The sequence below is a fragment of the Scomber japonicus genome, chromosome 19 (assembly GCF_027409825.1).
Source record: "Scomber japonicus isolate fScoJap1 chromosome 19, fScoJap1.pri, whole genome shotgun sequence".
Lineage (NCBI taxonomy): Eukaryota > Metazoa > Chordata > Actinopteri > Scombriformes > Scombridae > Scomber > Scomber japonicus.
Genome location: NC_070596.1, coordinates 2,220,818 through 2,240,133, shown reverse-complemented (window position 1 = coordinate 2,240,133; position 19,316 = coordinate 2,220,818). Strand labels below are relative to the sequence as shown.

Genomic DNA, 19,316 nt, shown 5'->3' with positions numbered 1-19,316 from the left:
CCCGAGGCCTGTACTACGAAGCTGGATTTTCTCTTATCGAGGTAACTTCAGGGTTAACCCTGGGTTTTCCGTACTACGAAGCTGGTTCACTTCTTACCGGGGTAAATCACCATGGTAACTTATGCTGAACGGCTAACCTGCTCCGGAGCAGGTTATGTTCTGGATAAGAGATCAATGAGTATAAAAGCACCACCTCCTGACCAATCAGCTCTCTTAGAAAATGACCTGCCCATTCTTAAAAGATCCTGTCAACATTGGTGCGAGGATCGCGAGAGGAGCGCTTAGGAGAGGAAGAGTTTTTAGGGATAGATGCAATTTTTTAATTGGCCAAAATATATATTTAAAAAATAATCATTGAGGCACGTGGGGGATATTATTCTGTAGGTTTGACATCCTGAGATCAAAGGGTCAGGGAGCATAATAACTGTATTTATTTATTGTAATTGTAAAAAATTGACGAAAATATATATTTGTAAAATAATCCTTGAGACACATGAGGGATATTATTCTGTATGTTATACAGTTGGTTTGAAATCATTCACTCAAATGGTTGAAGCATAATAGGTTTGTATTTTGAATGTTGAATATTAAACTAACTTAATGTCTCTTATGAAAGGAAGGGCACTGAGGAAGCGCTCTGCCCCAAACGTCTGTGCCGTAATAAAGTGACATTGTGTGATCAGAGTGCTGTCGGTTTATATTGTCTGATAAATTAATATTGTATGATCTCGTGAATTTACACATTAACAGAGTCGGCAATTTTCTGCCAGCATTCCTTCCTGGCTGTTGCTGCAGCAACAGTGTTGCTTTTGGCCTGGATGATGTTTGAATTCTTCATAATTGTCTGCTCCTCCATGGTTTAGTCTGCTCTGCAGGGTTTCTGCATGTTTGTGATTGGTCAGACGCTGCAAACACCTCCCCTTTATGTGAACGCGCAGAGATCCAGATTGGAAAACCCTGGGTTGATTTACCGAGTTGATAACCAGTTTCGTAGTACCGCTTATCCTGGACTGCGAAGATCTGGTTAAGTCAACCCAGGTAACGGAGAGAGATCCTGGATAGGTTAATCCAGCTTCGTAGTACAGGCCTCTGAGGGTTTTCCAATCTGGATCAGTGCGCGTTCACATAAAGGGGAGGTGTTTGCAGCGTCTGACCAATCACAAACATGGAGATACCCTGCAGAGCAGACTACTTTACCCTTTACCATGGAGGAGCAGACAATTATTATTCATAAATATGAAGAATTCAAACATCATCCAGGCCAAAAGCAACACTGTTGCTGCAGCAAAAGCCAGGAAGGAATGCTGGCAGAAAATTGCCGACTCTGTTAATGTGTAAATTCACGAGATCATACAATATTAATTTATCAGACAATATAAACGGACACTCTGATCACACAATGCCACTTTATTACGGCACAGACGTTTGGGGCAGATCGCTTCCTCAGTGCCCTCAATTTTTTACAATTACAATAAATAAATACAGTTATTATGCTCCCTGACACTTTGATCTCAGGATGTCAAACCTACAGAATAATATCCCCCACGTGCCTCAATGATTATTTTTTAAATATATATTTTGGCCAATTAAAAATTGCATCTATCCCTAAAAACTCTTCCTCTCCTAAGCGCTCCTCTCACGATCCTCGCACCAATGTTGACAGGATCTTTTAAGAATGGGCAGGTCATTTTCTAAGAGAACTGATTGGTCAGGAGGTGGTGCTTTTGTACTCATTGATCTCTTATCCAGAACATAACCTGCTCCGGAGCAGGTTAGCCGTTCAGCATAAGTTACCATGGTGATTTACCCCGGTAAGAAGTGAACCAGCTTCGTAGTACGGAAAACCCAGGGTTAACCCTGAAGTTACATCGATAAGAGAAAATCCAGCTTCATAGTACAGGCCTCGGGTGTGCTCCTGATAGGTTGGAATGAAAACCTGCAGCCACATGAACCTTTGGAGAGTGAGCGCTACATTAGCCTCTTAGCTGCTAATGTGAAGTGTGGTAATGATCAAGCTCATGTCCATGTATCATATGATAAGTCCATATATAGACATGATGATGCTGATAATTATGTTATTGTACGATAAGATGATGACATCATTATTGTGAAAGGCCTTCTTACAGCTGCTGCTACTTAAAACAACATGCAACATGCACCAGAACATGATGTATTTCAAATTGGCAGCAAACGACACAGTTAGGTGTATTTGCTACTTTTATTTCTTTGAAAGGCTGCAGTATTGAAGCTGGTGGATGCAGATGACCATATAAAGCTGTGACAGAAAATGCAAATAGATTCTGTGAAATACAAAACTGTGAAGAGATACTTGAACACAAAAGTTTTGACATCCCATTTCATATTTCTTCTCTTCCCATTTCAACGTATCGCTTTACACACAAATCATATCACGCTTGTTAAAAATGGAACTGAGTGTTGCTGCTGGGGGCATAATATGGTGCAATGGTCAGATAACAGTACAAAATATATATAGTCGGTGGAGTTTTAATTAGATTTGAAAAACCTAAACTAAGAACAGTCTGTACATCAGCTGTGTACATTAAATCTGTGTGTGAGGAAAAGGTTACAGTTTGTATACAAGAGAAAAACCCATCTGTCATAAATGAGGTTTGGTGCACATGAATACATTTCCATCTGTAGTGATCTGTGACTTACCAATGCAAAGGAAGACATCAGTGAGAAATCTGGGGGGAAACTGGCTCAACCGTGGCTGAGCTTTCAGTTTCGTAGAAGAAAAACGGAATTGAGACGATGTTAAAACTGATGCACATGAGAAGGCATCATTTCAGATTGTTTCCATCTATTCAAATTGTCTATGGTTTTTTAAAATAGCAATTTTTTTTTTTTTGCACAGAACCAACTACTCATCACTTCCTGTCCCTGCGCAACGCATAGAAAAATAAACCTGATGTTTTTAAATACAGTCAATGATTCATATATATATATATATATAAGCCATTCACTGAGCTAGTCATGTCAGGTAGATAGCTATAAAATTACAGACATCTCAGACTGTTAGAGCACAGTAAATATGACAAACAAAAACCCAACGTAAAAAGTAAGATTCTTTACAATGCAGTCATCACCTGTGATTACTGTAATGTGCCGGAGTTACGGAGGAAATTCTAGTTTTGTAACGTCAAATGAAAACTGAAAAGGCACATCACATTTCTCAAACTGACATTTAAACCACAACCCCCCTGTTTAAAAAAAGAAAAAGAAAAAGCATATTGAGTGGAATTACATGAAACCTCACAATGTTTTACATGGTACATGACGATGTACCATACCACTTTCAAACATACGATACGATGCACAGCTTCCTCTGTAAAAATAATTTTTGTAACATCTCTCTCGGTGTCAAAAGGAGATGTTCTGTGCTTAAGGCGAACCTGTTTTTCTACAAGGAAACCCCATGATGATTTTTGGCAAATCAGTTCTTATCCTGGTCAGAAAAGCTCATTGGACAAAAATTGGCATCCAATTATAGAGTTGATGAAAGGTTGGCTAAAATATTCTCAGTGCACAATGTGAAATTCTTCAAAGAATTAATTTGCCAAAAAAAAAAAAAAAAGTACAATAATAATAATAATCGTGTTTATTTTGGAACTTTTGATGCCATTTTTTGGATCTTCAAGAAGTCAATTGTCTTTGTCTAAGATGAGAGGAGCAACAGTAATAGTTTCATCTGTTTTTAGGTTTGTCATCCATTTCCATCTCTTACTGTTCATATGTGTATGTGTAGAGATGACTGTATGCGAGGAAGAAACTGATTAAAAAAAACAAAACAAAAAAAGATGCTTTGGTCCATGCATGATCTGTTAAGGTTCATATGTTCCAGAGCACACATGACGGTGGCTCATATCCTAGCAGTCTTGGGAGGGAGGGAGGGAGGGAGGGAGGGAAGGGGGGTGGGGGGGGGGGGGGAGGTTTAGAGTTGGCTTCTATCCGTTCTCCTTCCACAGTACCAAGTGAATGCTATGGTCGGGCATGCTCGTGGCAAACACCAATCCAGAGTCATTGCCCCCGTCCAGGCCGTTGAGCCAGGAGGTCACACCAGCCAGGAAACTGGATCCTCGTTTAGATTTTCTGTAGGCGGGTAGAGGCCAGCGGCCCGAGATGGCCTCTGTCCTCAGGTCCATCACGTACAGGAAGTGGTTGTCAAAAAGCAGGGCGAACACCTCCCCGAAGCTGAGCAGGGATAGGTTGGCTGGGTCCTGCGTTTTTATCACCCTGACAAGATAAAAACAGGCTATTACATTTTTTTTGTTTTACATGTAAAGTCAATCAATCTTTATTTATATAGAGCCTAATCACAACAAAAGTCATTAATCTCTAGACTGTACTGTGCAAGTTTTAAATGTTTAGATTCCTCTCCATAATGTAACAGCATCATTTAGAGCTGAATCAGCAGTCAAGAACTGGTGAATGTAAAAGGGAAACAGAGTACAGGTAAGGTAATACATTTTTTTGAGAAATGAAAAAACATGAAAAATTTCATTTACCTGCCACAGAAATCATTTTATAGTTTTCAGTACTGTTTTGTGTATGTAATGAAGTGCTATGTGAAACACTGGCTGAAGAATTAAGAACATGATTGAGTTGTTATGTGTAATATATGATCAATGTGTGATACTTTGGTCAGTTTGTTACAGTGTTTGTGTCTATAATGTGAAGTCCTGGATATGAAATGTTCATCTGTAATGTGCTCTAGTGTACTGAAGTAGCATATCACGACATGGTTTGATGATTTGATTTTTTAAAAATGTATAAATGCAGTTATAAGAACAATATTCTCCACTCATATCTTGGGATGTGATTTGAATGAGAAGTTGTTTTAACTCTAGATAACTCTTTAATAGAATGAACAAGTTATGGTTATTTGGGTTATGCACCTTTTTTCTGCCTCTTTATTGGTCAATAATTATAGAGGCTGTAAATAGTAAAAAGTTTTGACAGCATTTTGGATGCATATTCAGGAAGCTCATTTCTGCCTGGTTACAGCTGTTCCAATAAAATGCAGCACACCTGCAGAACAGCTGGCCCTCACTAAACTGATAGAACAGCTACATTAGCCTCATGTTTTACCTGCAGGCCTTGTGTTTTAATCACATCTGCACATGTTTAGGTGCTAATTTAATGACTTTTTAAAACATTTTCAAACCTCTTGAAAGAAAAAAAAATTGTATAAAATCACTCAGCAAACAGTGGAGGAGGTATTTAGATCATCATGCATTACCATAATGTGACTGTTGTAGGGTTAGGGTGTTGTAGTGGGTTAAATGGAGCTCATTCTGAAGTCCTTTATAAAAGGACCGTAACTAATGATTAGTTTCATTATAGTTCCAACTGCTGATTTTTTTTTACTTTTATTAATAGGTTGATTGGTTGGTTATGTAAAATAATCAGAAAATAATAATAATAATAATAATAATAATAAATAAAATAAACTGAACACAGTAGAGAAATAAAAAGCTTTGGTATTAGTTCAGTTATACAATGAAAGTGCAGCTGGAGGAGTGGAGGAGGAGACAGAGATGATGTCACACATCTGTTTAAACAGGATGTGACACCTGCTGCTTTCATCAATAACATAACAGCTACAGAATAGACTCCATGACCCATCAACCCTGTTCATTACTTCACAGAGTAAAATGTTGGCGTTTGGTGTGTGTGTGTTATTCTACCTGAGAATCTCAAAACTGGCAAAGTCCCACTGATAAACTCCGAGGTCAGAGCTGCAAACGATGTAGCGTCCGTCAAACTGTAGGCGAGGCTGGAGGCTGATGCTGCGGTTCTCTGACACTGACAGAGTCTTCAGACACTTACAGTTGATTTCTCTCCCTAAAGGCCAGACCTGTACAACAAACACAGGTTACATCATATTATTAACTCATCATGACTACAACACAAACAGCTGATTATTTTTTAAACTGACAGTGGAGACGTTAGTATTACCTTAATTTCATACTTATCAGCACTTAGGAGGATATGATCACCAGGACTGTGCACCATAGATTCTACTTCACTTTTCTGTAGTATCACCTGATGGGAGATAAACAGAGTAGAATATTCTCTCATTTTTACTGCATTCATTCAGTATTAAATCCAGATTAATTCTTTATTGTCCCAAGGGGGAATTTGTTGTCATATCCATCCATATCCATTAATCCAATCTGAGTCCTTTAAAACTTTAATCAAATCTTATTCTGTTTAGCTTTAAGCACAGCTGTGTGCTCATTAAAGTGAGTAAAGTTAAATAAGTACAACTCATATATAATCACATTCTACTGGTTGAAGCAGCCTAACTAATGTTTACAGCCTCTGACTGTATGCAATACTGCAGTAGTGTCCCCCCCACTGGCCCTGTCCGTGAGTTCCCACTCAGCCCACATACTTGTGATGATGTCACACATTTTTAAATTGCTTTTCTCATCTCGTAGAAAGTTTTATAAATATAAAACCTCTATGGACCCAAAATTCTATACATTTTTGGGCTGCAATACCGCAAGTGGCCACTGGGGAAAAACTGGCTGCCTATCAGCTCTTATACATCAATGCTTTTTATCACACCCAGAAACTGATCCAAACTGGAACTAGCGATCATAACCCATCACTACTTAGGATTTTTTTCCCTAAAATAAAGTGTAGTAGAGGAGCAGCAGGCTGACCTTGGTGACCCACTCAGTGTGTCCAGTCAGAGTGTTGAGACAGGCTCCAGCTGCCAGAGCCCACACCTTCACTGAGAAGTCTGCAGACCCGCTCACCAGAATGTCCAGCTCATCATTGTAGTCCACACTGAAGACTGAGCACGAGAGAGAGAGAGAGAGAGAGAGAGAGAGAGAGAGAGAGAGAGAGAGAGAGAGAGAGAGAGAGAGAGAGAGAGAGAGAGAGAGAGAGAGAGAGAGAGAGAGAGAGAGAGAGAGAGAGAGAGAGAGAGAGATTTAAATTACAAAGTGACTAGTTGAGCTCTCTCTGCCTAATCAGTAACAAAAATGAATATTTAAACAGCTGCAATTCAAGCTTATTTTACTATTGATTTATCAGCAGATTATTTTCTCTATTAACCAATTAATCATTTAGTCAATGAAATTATAAAAAAACAATCTAAGAATTGCATTTTACAGACTACAATGACATCTTCAGTTTGCTTGTATTGTCTCACTAACAGTACAAAACCTCAACACATTCACTTCACTGTCGTATATGACAAAGAAAAGCTGCAATATCACATTGTGGAATAGCTGTGTACATGAAAACACACACACACACACACACACACACACACACACACACACACACACACACACACACACACACACACACACACACACACACACACACACACACACACACACACACACAGAAAGCTGCTGAACATATAAACCAACCTGCTCCTGTGTGGCCCCTGAACTGCTGGATTTTAGCCCCTGTGCTCCACTCCCAGCATGCTATGGTGTTGTCGAAGGACCCGGTGACCAACTTCTGTTCATCGAATTTCACCGCAGCGCAGGTGTGTGTCTGGATTCCATAAATGCACTGCCCAGTGCGCACATCCCATAATTTGGCAGAAAGGTCATCAGATCCTGAAAGAGAAGATACGAAGATAGAAGATAAAGCAGTTAAGAGCTGTTACTGTAAGCTGTGCCATGTTCACTCACACCCTGTCTATACCCCACAGAGATGGATCCTGTCTGCATCACTTCCATTATAAGTACATTATGAAGGGATCTTCTAATGGTCAGCATGAACAGAAGGAATCATTCATTCATTCAATTCATTTGGGCTACTGACTGTTATTTTAAGATACACTTGAAAAATTGTGAATCCATCTTTTAAGTTTGTAGTGAAGGAAGCAAACCCTTACCTAGGTCTGATCATGTTTGTAACACATACAGTATATGTGTTATATGTGTTTTGGAGGAATACAGAATACACACTCTAATCTATCACACTAGTAAAGTCACTATGTCAAGTATACTGTACATACCTGATGCTCCATTTTTGAGCTGGGATTTATGATAGATGAATTGGCCAATAAGTAAGAAAATCTATTTATTTTTTTTCTAATTTTTTCAATAATGGAATGTCATCTTACAGTAGTATATAACATCAACTATACTACAGTCATTGCTTACCACTAACCCTTTTGGACATTTTTTGGATATTTGACTATATCTGTGCAGATTGTGCAGACTCTGGCTGTCTACCTAACTGCTGTGTTTTTCAGACTCCATGGCAACGGAAGAGTGGAGAGGATGCTGGTGCTGTTTGTTTGCTGCTTCTCCATCTGAGCATAACAGTTTATAATAGTGTGTAACATCAACTAAACTCTAGTTACCTCCTCCTCCCCTGGACTAATCTCAGCACCATGGGTGACGGGGGCTTCTGTTCTTTGGAACCCCCTTCCTGACCAGCTGAGGAAACCTCAGACCACAGAGTTGTGGACTAAGACTTGGGACATTTCTTTTTATCACAACCTTTGTCTTTTCATTATTGTTTTATAATGTTTTGTAGCACGTTTTTCAAATGTGAAGTGCATTGCAAATAAAATGTATTATTATTATTATTTTATAATTACATCATATTATAAGGAGCCTTAAATGTGTATGAGGGACGTCATTTGAAACCTGGTTCTGAATGTTTGTCAGAGTGTATTTGCAGTCAGCAAACAGTTGGTAGCAGTAAAAGAGACAATATGATCAGCTGATCAAACTGTCAATCAAGAAGAATATAAACTCTGCCTGCTTTCCCCATCAACAGCAGCCATGTTTTACACTCATACACAGCTCATTCTGATAACAGTCTGCTGGAATTGATAAATGACTACAATGTGGTTGTGTTTACACCTTCACCAGCTTGTGTGTAATGAGTGCTACATTCATGCTAAATTTGTGTCTGCCACTGTGTCAATAGGCAATTGATTGTACAAAGTTTGCTGTGAAAGCTTCATCATGTGAGAGAATGAATGAATGCATGCAGGTGTAAAATGGTGAAGGTAATAACTCAAAAAAAACTGTCAGCTATAATGTGATGCTGTAGAATGAAATACATAGCTATAGAGAAGATGCTCAACCTTTGTATTTAATGCTAACAAGCAGTTTCCATGTAGAGAATGGCACAGAGCAGCAGTGTACCTGTGCAGAGGAGGCCGTCCTTGTAGTAGAGGGCGTAGACGCGAGCGCTGTGTCCGATGAGCGAGGACGTCTCGAAGGCCTCCTGATCCTTCAGCTGCATCATACGCAGCTTGGCCTTCAGGTAGACCCCCTTCCAGTGTGTAGCATCCTGAATGGACTCGTCGATCCTCCAGCCCAGCTTCCGACACACACCCTGCCACACCTCTGTACACGAGCTGATCACCTGGGAACACAGAAGGACACTCGTTTCAACACTACTTTACTTTTTTTTGTAAATTTAGTTTTTTTATGTTCTAAAAAATGAATAATTATTTTTATGCCATCATATCATATAACCTTCTTTAAACACAAAATATATAAATATAGTAACTCTTTAATATTACTCAACACCAATATTACTCTTGTACATAATGTTATGGTTATTTTTTTATTGCTATTGTTTTTCCTTGCTTTTGTACTTTCATCTTTTTTATTGATGCTCTTCTATTTTTACTGTCCACTTTGATGCTGCGATACTGCAATGTTCTCTATTGTGGGACTAATAAAGGAATATCTTATCTTATCTTATCTTAACTGTCAATATTAGTTCAAATATGATATCCAACTTTCTTTACAAATATAGGAACTGATTTGGTGCTTTATTTTGAAAGATAATTTTGCATGTTTTTTATATTATCTATTCATTCATTCATTCAAAACTCTACAGTTCATGTATTAACCAGAACTAAGAGTTTTAGCTGCTCTGCACAGGATCAAGCTACATGGCTAACTCCTTCACATCGTCAGAAAGAAAATCAGGGATGCAGCTTTTATTAATTCTACCCCAAACTATGGAACACACTACCTTTAGATATCAGGGAAGCCAGGTCGCTAAATATCTTACAAACTAAAAACTAATCTTTTCAGTTTAACCTTTTACTAACTTTCATCATTTTCACACTGATGAACTACTGCTCTTCTTTTAAAATGTTGTACTTTATTTGTTTTTATATATTCTATTTATTCTATGTTTTAACTACTTTATCTACAATTTTTACTATTTTAAAAACTGTATTTGCCATCTTATATTACATTACAGTTTTGTTCTGTTTTATATTTATTATATTATATTTATATTTATATTTTAACCACATAATTTATTTAGCTGTAAAAGCACTTTGCTACACAAATAAAGTTATTATTACTGGTTTGATTAATTGATTGAGACTTATATTAGGGTGTCATGCACATGAATATGCCCAGCTCACATGGGCTTACAAGACACCACAAATGTTTACATGCAAGGCCTTTTCAAATAACAACGACAAAGACCAACAAGATTAAAGAATTAAATAAAGTAACGGAAGCTTCCCTCATAATCACATCAACATTATCCAGCATAAATAATCAATAAAGATATGAAAGTAGTAGTATAGAACGTATTAGCAGTAGTAGCATTAAAGACACCTTAAGTCATAAAATATATTTGTTCATTTAGCATTCTGAATTCAACAAACACACTCAGCAACCGTACAAGACTAAATATAAACATTAGAAATGTACAGAATTCAAACAGTAAGCACACAGATTTACAAATCTGATCAGCCACTACATGCTGTGGACACATTTGCAACAATATACATAGAGTCAGTTCAAGTTCCCAGCATGTAAACACAGGAGTTTGACTTGCACTACCTGTATGAGCAAAAACAATAATAACTAAATAAAAATAAATAAAACCTGTGACATTTGTGAAGCAGCAGACCTGAGGCCTGTACTACGAAGCTGGATTAACCTATCCAGGATCTCTCTCCGTTGACTTAACCAGATCTTCGCAGTCCAGGATAAGCGGTACTACGAAACTGGTTATCAACTCGGTAAATCAACCCAGGGTTTTCGAAACTGGATCTCTGCACGCTCACATAAAGGGGAGGTGTTTGCAGCGTCTGACCAATCACAAACATGGAGAAACCCTGCAGAGCAGACTACTTTACCATGGAGGAGCAGACAATTATTCTTCAACAATATGAAGAATTCAAACATCATCCAGGCCAAAAGCAACTCTGTTGATGCAGCAAAAGCCAGGAAGGAATGCTGGCAGAAAATTGCCGACTCTGTTAATGTGTAAATTCATGAGATCATACAATATTAATATATCAGACAATATAAACGGACAGCACTCTGATCACACAATGTCACTTTATTACGGCACAGACGTTTGGGGCAGAGCGCTTCCTCAGTGCCCTTCCTTTCATAAGAGACATTAAGTTAGTTTAATATTCAACATTCAAAATACAAACCTATAATGTGCTTCAACCATTTGAGTGAATGATTTCAAACCAACTGTATAACATACAGAATAATATCCCTCATGTGTCTCAAGGCTTATTTTACAAATATATATTTTCGTCAATTTTTTACAATTACAATAAATAAATACAGTTATTATGCTCCCTGACCCTTTGATCTCAGGATGTCAAACCTACAGAATAATATCCCCCACGTGCCTCAATGATTATTTTTTAAATATATATTTTGGCCAATTAAAAATTGCATCTATCCCTAAAAACTCTTCCTCTCCTAAGCGCTCCTCTCGCGATCCTCGCACCAATGTTGACAGGATCTTTTAAGAATGGGCAGGTCATTTTCTAAGAGAACTGATTGGTCAGGAGGTGGTGCTTTTATACTCATTGATCTCTTATCCAGAACATAACCTGCTCCGGAGCAGGTTAGCCGTTCAGCATAAGTTACCATGGTGATTTACCCCGGTAAGAAGTGAACCAGCTTCGTAGTACGGAAAACCCAGGGTTAACCCTGAAGTTACCTCGATAAGAGAAAATCCAGCTTCGTAGTACAGGCCTCTGAAATCATGAGCCGTAAGAGCAGCAGAGCATCACACATTAAGTGAGCAGACTGCCTGTGCTGTGCTCTGTGACCCCTGCTGTCCCCCTGAATTATCAACAGAGCTTCTCATTTGCTTTAATTGATGCCTCCTTGCTCCTCTGGTGAGCCCATAATTCATTTATTTCGGCTCTGTGCAGCAAAGACAGAGAAGTGAGGGTGTTTCCCTGAGAAATCAAGGATACACAAGCAGAAATATTGTAGAAATATGTGAACAGACCCGACACCTGTTAGTGAGAGGACGCCCAAACTGCATCGTCACAACACTCATACACTGTTTAACACCAATATGGACGAATAACCGAACAAGGTCACATGTTATTCCCACTTTTTAGACATTTTTTGTTCCAAATAAACAATTCAAAGTGTGAACTGGAGGCCGAATTAATAAATTAAGCATAAAATAAGTCTCATCGCTATCAGACGGCTTAACAGCAGCTCCATTTCTGTCTGATCAGCTGTAGCAATATTAGACCTTTTCAATCTTCCTAAGAAGCTTCCTCCTGGTTCATAATGGAGAGTCATTATTAACAACATTGCTGTGTGTCAGTGCTGCCTGGTGATGATGTATTTACCTTATTCCACTGTTTGCAGACGAGGCAGCAGGTGAGCAGGGTCTGTGGGTCCAGCCAGCGCAGCAGGTAGAAGGCCAGCTCCAGAGGAAGGAGGCGCAGGAAGTCTCGCTTCAGCAGCGTCTCCAGTCCATTAGACAGATGACGGAGCTGGACGGCGCCGCTCAGGGAGATGAGGTGGTCCAGAGACTGGTTGCGCTGCTGGTCATTCAGCGTAAGGAAAGTGGCGGAGACAGTCTCCAGCCACCCCTCAAAGGCCGCTTTCTCCATGGGCACATGAGAGCGACCTGCAACACCTGCCAGAGAGACACAGGATCTTACTTCAGTGTTTCATTTTCACTCCAGATGAAACTGACTTTTCAAGCAGCAGCAGAGGAGAAGTGTGATGGATAAAATGTTTTTTTTTTCACCCTGACAAAGTTAAAAAGATATTCAATTTGCAGTGATACAATTAACCTTGCATTTGAGAAGCAGTGACAAATGTATGATAGCTTTACTGATATTGATTGTTTCATCAAATGAGAAATAAATCAGGGAGACTGTGGCTCAGGAGGATCCCCAGCCCTCCCTGTCCATGTGTTAAAGTGTCTCTGAGCAAGATGCTAAACCATAATTTGCTCCCAATTGTAAGGCCAGCTCCTCGTGTGTGTGTGAATGAATGTGTGTGTGAATGAGAAGCCTAACCTAACCTGTTTGAGAAACTGGACATAAGTGTGGCTAAGTTTATACATGTGCTGTTTTACTAAACATGACAGGGCAGTATGAATGTGTAATATAGATGGATCAATGACGTGATGCAACCCAGTGTCAATTAGTGTAACCAGTATTTTCTCATAACAATCTGATTATATACAGTAAAAATAAATGTGAATTAAAATGTGGATTAAATATAATCCACTTTTACAATGCAGCACTATGTTTTGTAACACATTTTACATCATTTGTCACAACTTATTTAGAATAAATGGTTGTTTTTAGGATATGTCCTGCTCAATATTGACACAATACTTTAAAATTGAAATGTAGAAATACTCCAAAAACAATCTTTTCATTTGATGTTTTGTTTTGTGGTTAAACCATTTGCCATTTTCAGGAGCATTCAGTCTTACTTTTGGTAAAATAATGATGCAAATGATATAAAACCAAATATACTAAATGTACATTTTAACAAACCTGACACTGCTTTTACAACTATTTATTAACATATTTTAGAATTGCTTGCTGACCCTTATTTGTCACTGATTCAGATACACTGTATTTCAAAATGTATAACTATCGGTTTGTATCAATGCTATTAGTGTGTACTCTATCACTGAAACACTTTGAGTGACAGCACTGCACATAGAAAAATAATATAATCATAGCACAAGACATAATGGCTCTTTCAACTATAGAAAATGAATAAATGACTATTTTGTAATACATGTATCATCAAAAACATAACTATCAAGAGACAGATTTTGAAATGACAGGATTAGTTTCTCTTCTTGCCTCTCTTTCCTTAGTTCATATATATATATATATATGTCATTGCAAATTTGAATAGCTTGGGTTTTTTTAAACAACTGGTTAAGTCAAAACAAGCATTGGTGATATTTTACTAATGTTTGACCAATCTGTGCTTTCATATTCCAGACAACAACATTTAGCAGATCAATAGTCAGCTGTGGTAAGGAGCTGTCAAACATGTTGGAGCAAAGGGCAATGCACACTTACGAGTCAACACTGTTTTCATTTACATTTGCTACATAATCTTTTCTATTCTCCAAGCAGCAATATCACTTGTCTGATAAGTCACGAAGAGCAGAGCACAGTCATGTTATAATGCTATTTAAACTCCTGTGGATAAAGCAAGCAAACAAACAGATGAGGGCTTTAACGTCAGGCTTACCTAGCTTAATGTTACCTTGGCTAAGAAAAAGCATTACTGGCCTCTTAGGTAACCCACCGCTTTATGTCATACAGCTTTAATATGTGACAAATACTAATAATGACACAATAACTTTTACCAGCTACATGTATCTGCTTTATGAATTCACTCTATAGCTACCTGGCTAGTTAGCAACTTTGGTAGCAGCCATTAGCTGAGTAACACTACTACAATTTAATAGCAAGTTAGCTCCAACTACTAACACACAACCAAGCAGTGAGCAATGAGCAGCATCTACTCACATTCAGAAGTGGAAACACTAAATGTGCACCAAGCAGCCAGTCGCTGAGTTTCTTTATCGCCACTTTCCTGGCTTAGTTAGTTCACATAGCGAAGTTAGCTGTCGTAACAAGGCTTGTCCGAGTAACCTAGCTTCGTAGCTAACGTTAGCTAACCACCGTGATGAGAGAACTTGAGTCTCTTGTGATTTACATAATGTTTCTAATACAGTAGCGTTCACTACATTTCCCAAGCAGGGGTCTTTGAGCAGCAATAAGACAGAAGGATAGCAAGTTGTGACAGCATGAAAGCCAAAAGCTAATGGAAACGCTATTCCTTCCCTGTTCACCTCCTGCTCCCTCAGGTCTGTCTTAAAGGAGGCGCCGCCGGGGAGTCTTCAAACTCTTCCCCCGAAAACAATCGCATGCATGGACAGGACACGTTTCAAAAAGGACGAAAATTATCTTAACCGCTTTATTTACACGTCTGTTCATTCATATTTATTTAGAAAGACACGTTCATTTTATTTTTGCTTAGTAGTTGTGTTGTCATTTTTTATCTTCATAGGACCTAACTTGCCTATAAGACAATACTGAGGGCTTAGTAATGTAAATATTCCCAGCAATAGTACAGAAACTCTTTTCACAACCGCCGCTAGATGGCGCTGCGGTAGCATTGCCGCCATTTTGGACTGAAAGCGGCATCCCATTCATTCTAATTCATCACATCTACCCACCCTAATTCAGTGAATCTCACAGTTACAACAGAGGAGCAATGGAAATGTTCCCAAAATAAGTCACCAGTAAATTGTACGACACTTACAGTATACTAGAAGTACTACTGAGGGGTCACTGCTATACCTGATTTGATACCATGGCAAAACCAGAACTCCCATTCAGGACACGCTTCTGTAAGCTATTTCAACTTTTTAAATCAACATTGACAATTGAACAGAAACCTTTAGTGTTTCATTATTTAAACATACAGGCTGCATTGGCAAAAGAGTTACACATTAAATATTGGCCTGTTGCCTTCAAATATAAAGCAAGCTTTAGTAATTTTTAATTAGAGAACTGTATGAAATGTCATGCTGTAAAGCAATACAACTGTAAGATTATGTGCTCTCATTCTGGTTTACAATCCTGTAAGTATGACTGAAACTGTAATAGTTTCAGCACTTAAACAAACACACTCTGGCTATATTATGCTAACACAGAGTGGACACGTCGCTGACACTACTGATAACTAAAAACACTGGTATTAGTTTCATTTTCTAAATGCGGGTTTTGATTCTTTCCTCCACTTTCTAATATGGTTATCAAGTTGTTTATAAGAATGGTTGCAAAACTGGGATCTGAAAACCACCATGGGTCATTAAGAGGGCTGCAAGGGGTTCCCAAAAGGATAAATAGATTCATTTCATTTTTATTACACTACTTCCAGGGACTATAAATTCTTAGAGGGGATTCTTTCAAACTAAATTCTCTCAAACATCATTCTGTGGTCTATTGTGCATGGATTTTTTTAGCTTGTCCAATGGTAATTTTTTACTCCCCTGAGAAGCATGGCAAAAAGTTATTATGTTATGTCTCTGGGATCAACTTAAGTCTGAGTAACCATATCCTGTATATAGAGATGGACAGACTGAGGTATGCCATCCATTGGTTTGCATTTGAGCCTGTTAGAAGCCCAGGGTTACTGCTTATGGTCAGCTCCATCTTTTCCGTTTGGAGTCAGGATCTTCCAAATAAGGAGTGTGCTAACAGGGCAGGTAATCAAGTAATATTAAACTTAGTTATATAGTCTGACTGAGTTTGAGTCCTGGAGTCAGGGGCACAGCTCTCAATCACAGCTGTCAATCAAATCTTATTAATAGATCTATAATTTCCAAAATAAGTGTTAGCACAGCTATTATAGGGCCTGAATTTAGCAACTGAGACCATAATGACTTGGACAATATATTTACCTTAGTATTTCTGTTGTGAGAGAAGCTAAGGCTTTTTGAATAGGAGTCAGTTGGAGCATCTCATGGCCATCAGTGATATCACACTTTAAGGTTATTCCATAATAGCTCATGGTAGCTCCCACTTGGCACGAGTATTTGTGACATCACAACAATTTATCGCCAATTGTGGTCCACTATGCAAAAGTGTGATGAAGAAACTTGAAACCTTCAAACACTGAGAATGAACTTTACAGTGAAGTAGGAGACATCTTGTGTCCAGCAGGAAAACTTTTTGGAATATTTCCATATTCACAGATTCTTGTTAACTGAATTTTTGTGAGAAAACACAAATCATTATTCAAAGAAGGGTATTTATATATCTTAAAACATATCTGGAATTTAAGAATTAGATTGACTAAAGCTAAAAAATCAAATTGTCACACAACACACAAGAAGTGGGAGCTGTTGGTATTCTTGGACCCAAATCCTTTGTTTTCTAGTGAATTCACATTTCTGGGCTCATTTCCAAATCTAATCCCTAATACTGGAATTCTTGTGAAGCAGGTAACTGCTCTGGCACCCTTCTAACACCTCTTTGTGTGTGCCAAGCTGAGGAACTACAACCTGGCAAAGCAATCTGAACTATTTTCACTCTTACACTGGGACTGTTGAGTCTTAGAAAGGCATTTGCTTGGGACAAAAGTTGTTCCAATAAGCTGTCAAGCCACTCAGACATCAACATGAACCCTGTCTTTATTCATGGCAGGGTTAACCTGCTGGGGGCCGTGAGCAAAAACAAGCTGCTGGGTCCTTATTAATCCCCCCCCCACACACACACACACACACACACATACTCTCTGTGTCCAGTAGTCTAATGCTGGAATATTACATGGCCCCAGGTTTGTTGTTGGTCAACATGATTATTTAGGAGGAGCACCATGTGCGCACAATATTAAATAGACATTTTTACACAGGCACAAAGAGTCACATCATGATCAGCTCATTTCATAGTAAACAGGAAACCTGTCTGTAATGCTGACACCAAAAAAAATAGATTGTTCTGGACAAAACAGCTCATGACCTCAAAGATGCAAGGAATGTTGTCTTTGTGATGACACAATCAATGACTAATAGATGGTGTTAAAACAACTTGTCGTTTCTGTTGCTCACACCTTCCTCCTTATCCATCACTGATTAAAAAGAAACCTCTCAAGGACAGAAGGACAGAACAACAGTAGCCTGAGGAGTAGAGCATACATCATGCTGTACCTTTGCACAGTCTGCATTTACTCACTTTATTTAGGCTTCTGGAGTCAGTATTGGGACATGCTGCTGCTGAATGTGTAACAAAGCTGTGACTCAGTCTGAATTAGTGTGTTTACTTGCTGGAGTTGGTATATTTTATCACTAAACTGGAGGTTCTTCACATGACAAAGGGCTGATGTAATGTTTGTAGATGTGTCATGTACCACTGACCAACTTCAAATGCCAACTTGTTCACATGAAACAGGTCATGTGGAGTTGATGTACTCAGGTATTGTTTGCCTGCTAGACAGGGTTTAAAATGTCAGTGTCAGTCAGTTTGTCCGGAACAGGATATCAGGACAAGTACTGGCCAGCTTGCTGAGAAATCTATTGTAGATTCATGATCCACAGTGGATGACTGCATAAAGAAAGGTAGTTGTGTACTCATCCAATACCATACTCAAGCAATTTGCAGGACAGTATTTATTGAAGGAAAAAGCAGAGAGCATCCACAACCTGGATTATAGCTCCCAATGTCACGTTTCAACTCCATCACACTGTGACAGTTATTAAAATGAGTCATGTGTAACTAGTGTAGTGGTGCTGTAATGTTGTATATGTTACCACATTTAATATAACAGAGCTGAAAACATGTTTTCAGTATGTTTAAAATATAGAATGTCATCAAAATCATTCTAACTGTATTGACATGTCTGCTTGCTTGCAGTGAACTTTTAAATTAGATAGAGTCAGAATATGAACAGTATGTAAAGGTTAAATCATGTCTCAGATATAACAAAGCCAAATCCAGCCAACATGAAGGGTTAAATGTCCTGATGATTACAAGAAATATCACAACCTAAAGAGTGTATTTACTGAGCATTAAAACTAGACATTTCCACATTCTGTTTTCGTATTGTGCCCTTCTCAGATCTACATCAAATATACAGAACAAATTAATGCTCCAGAGGTGATGAGCCTTTTGGAGTAAAGAATTCATCAGCATGTTGTTTTTTACGGAAGCGTATTGCATTCACTTGAATAAAAAAAAAACAATCCGGTTTTTCTGAGTAATTTATTTTTTGGTCTGTTTTTCGAGGTAATCATTTCTGTTTTTCTGAGTAATTTTTTCTCTCCTGTTCTTCTGACTAATCTTTTTTCCTGTTTTTCTGGCTATTTTTTCCCCCTGTTTTTTGGAGTAATTTTTCCTGGTTTTCGGGGTAATTATTTTTCTGTTTTTCGGGGTAATTTTTTTCTCTGAGTTATCGAGATACTTCGCGAGAACAGCCAACCTGCAAGTGACTCCCATCTATGGTGACTCCTGCTCCACACATATGCCCAGTTTCTGAGCTTTTTGGTGGGACTTT

General features: G+C 38.4%; 1 protein-coding gene across 1 annotated transcript; it reads right to left on the bottom strand.

Moving 5' to 3' along the window:
- Positions 1-3,965: 3,965 nt before the first annotated feature.
- fbxw2 (F-box and WD repeat domain containing 2) lies at positions 3,966-15,071 on the bottom strand. Its single transcript, XM_053339360.1, has 8 exons — positions 14,783-15,071; positions 12,614-12,906; positions 9,159-9,381; positions 7,413-7,607; positions 6,693-6,826; positions 5,980-6,066; positions 5,709-5,878; positions 3,966-4,254 (listed from the first exon to the last, which is right to left on the bottom strand). The coding sequence occupies exons 2-8, from the start codon at positions 12,878-12,880 to the stop codon at positions 3,966-3,968; spliced, it is 1,365 nt and encodes a 454-aa protein (XP_053195335.1). The 5' UTR covers positions 12,881-12,906; positions 14,783-15,071.
- Between the last annotated feature and the right edge of the window lie 4,245 nt (positions 15,072-19,316).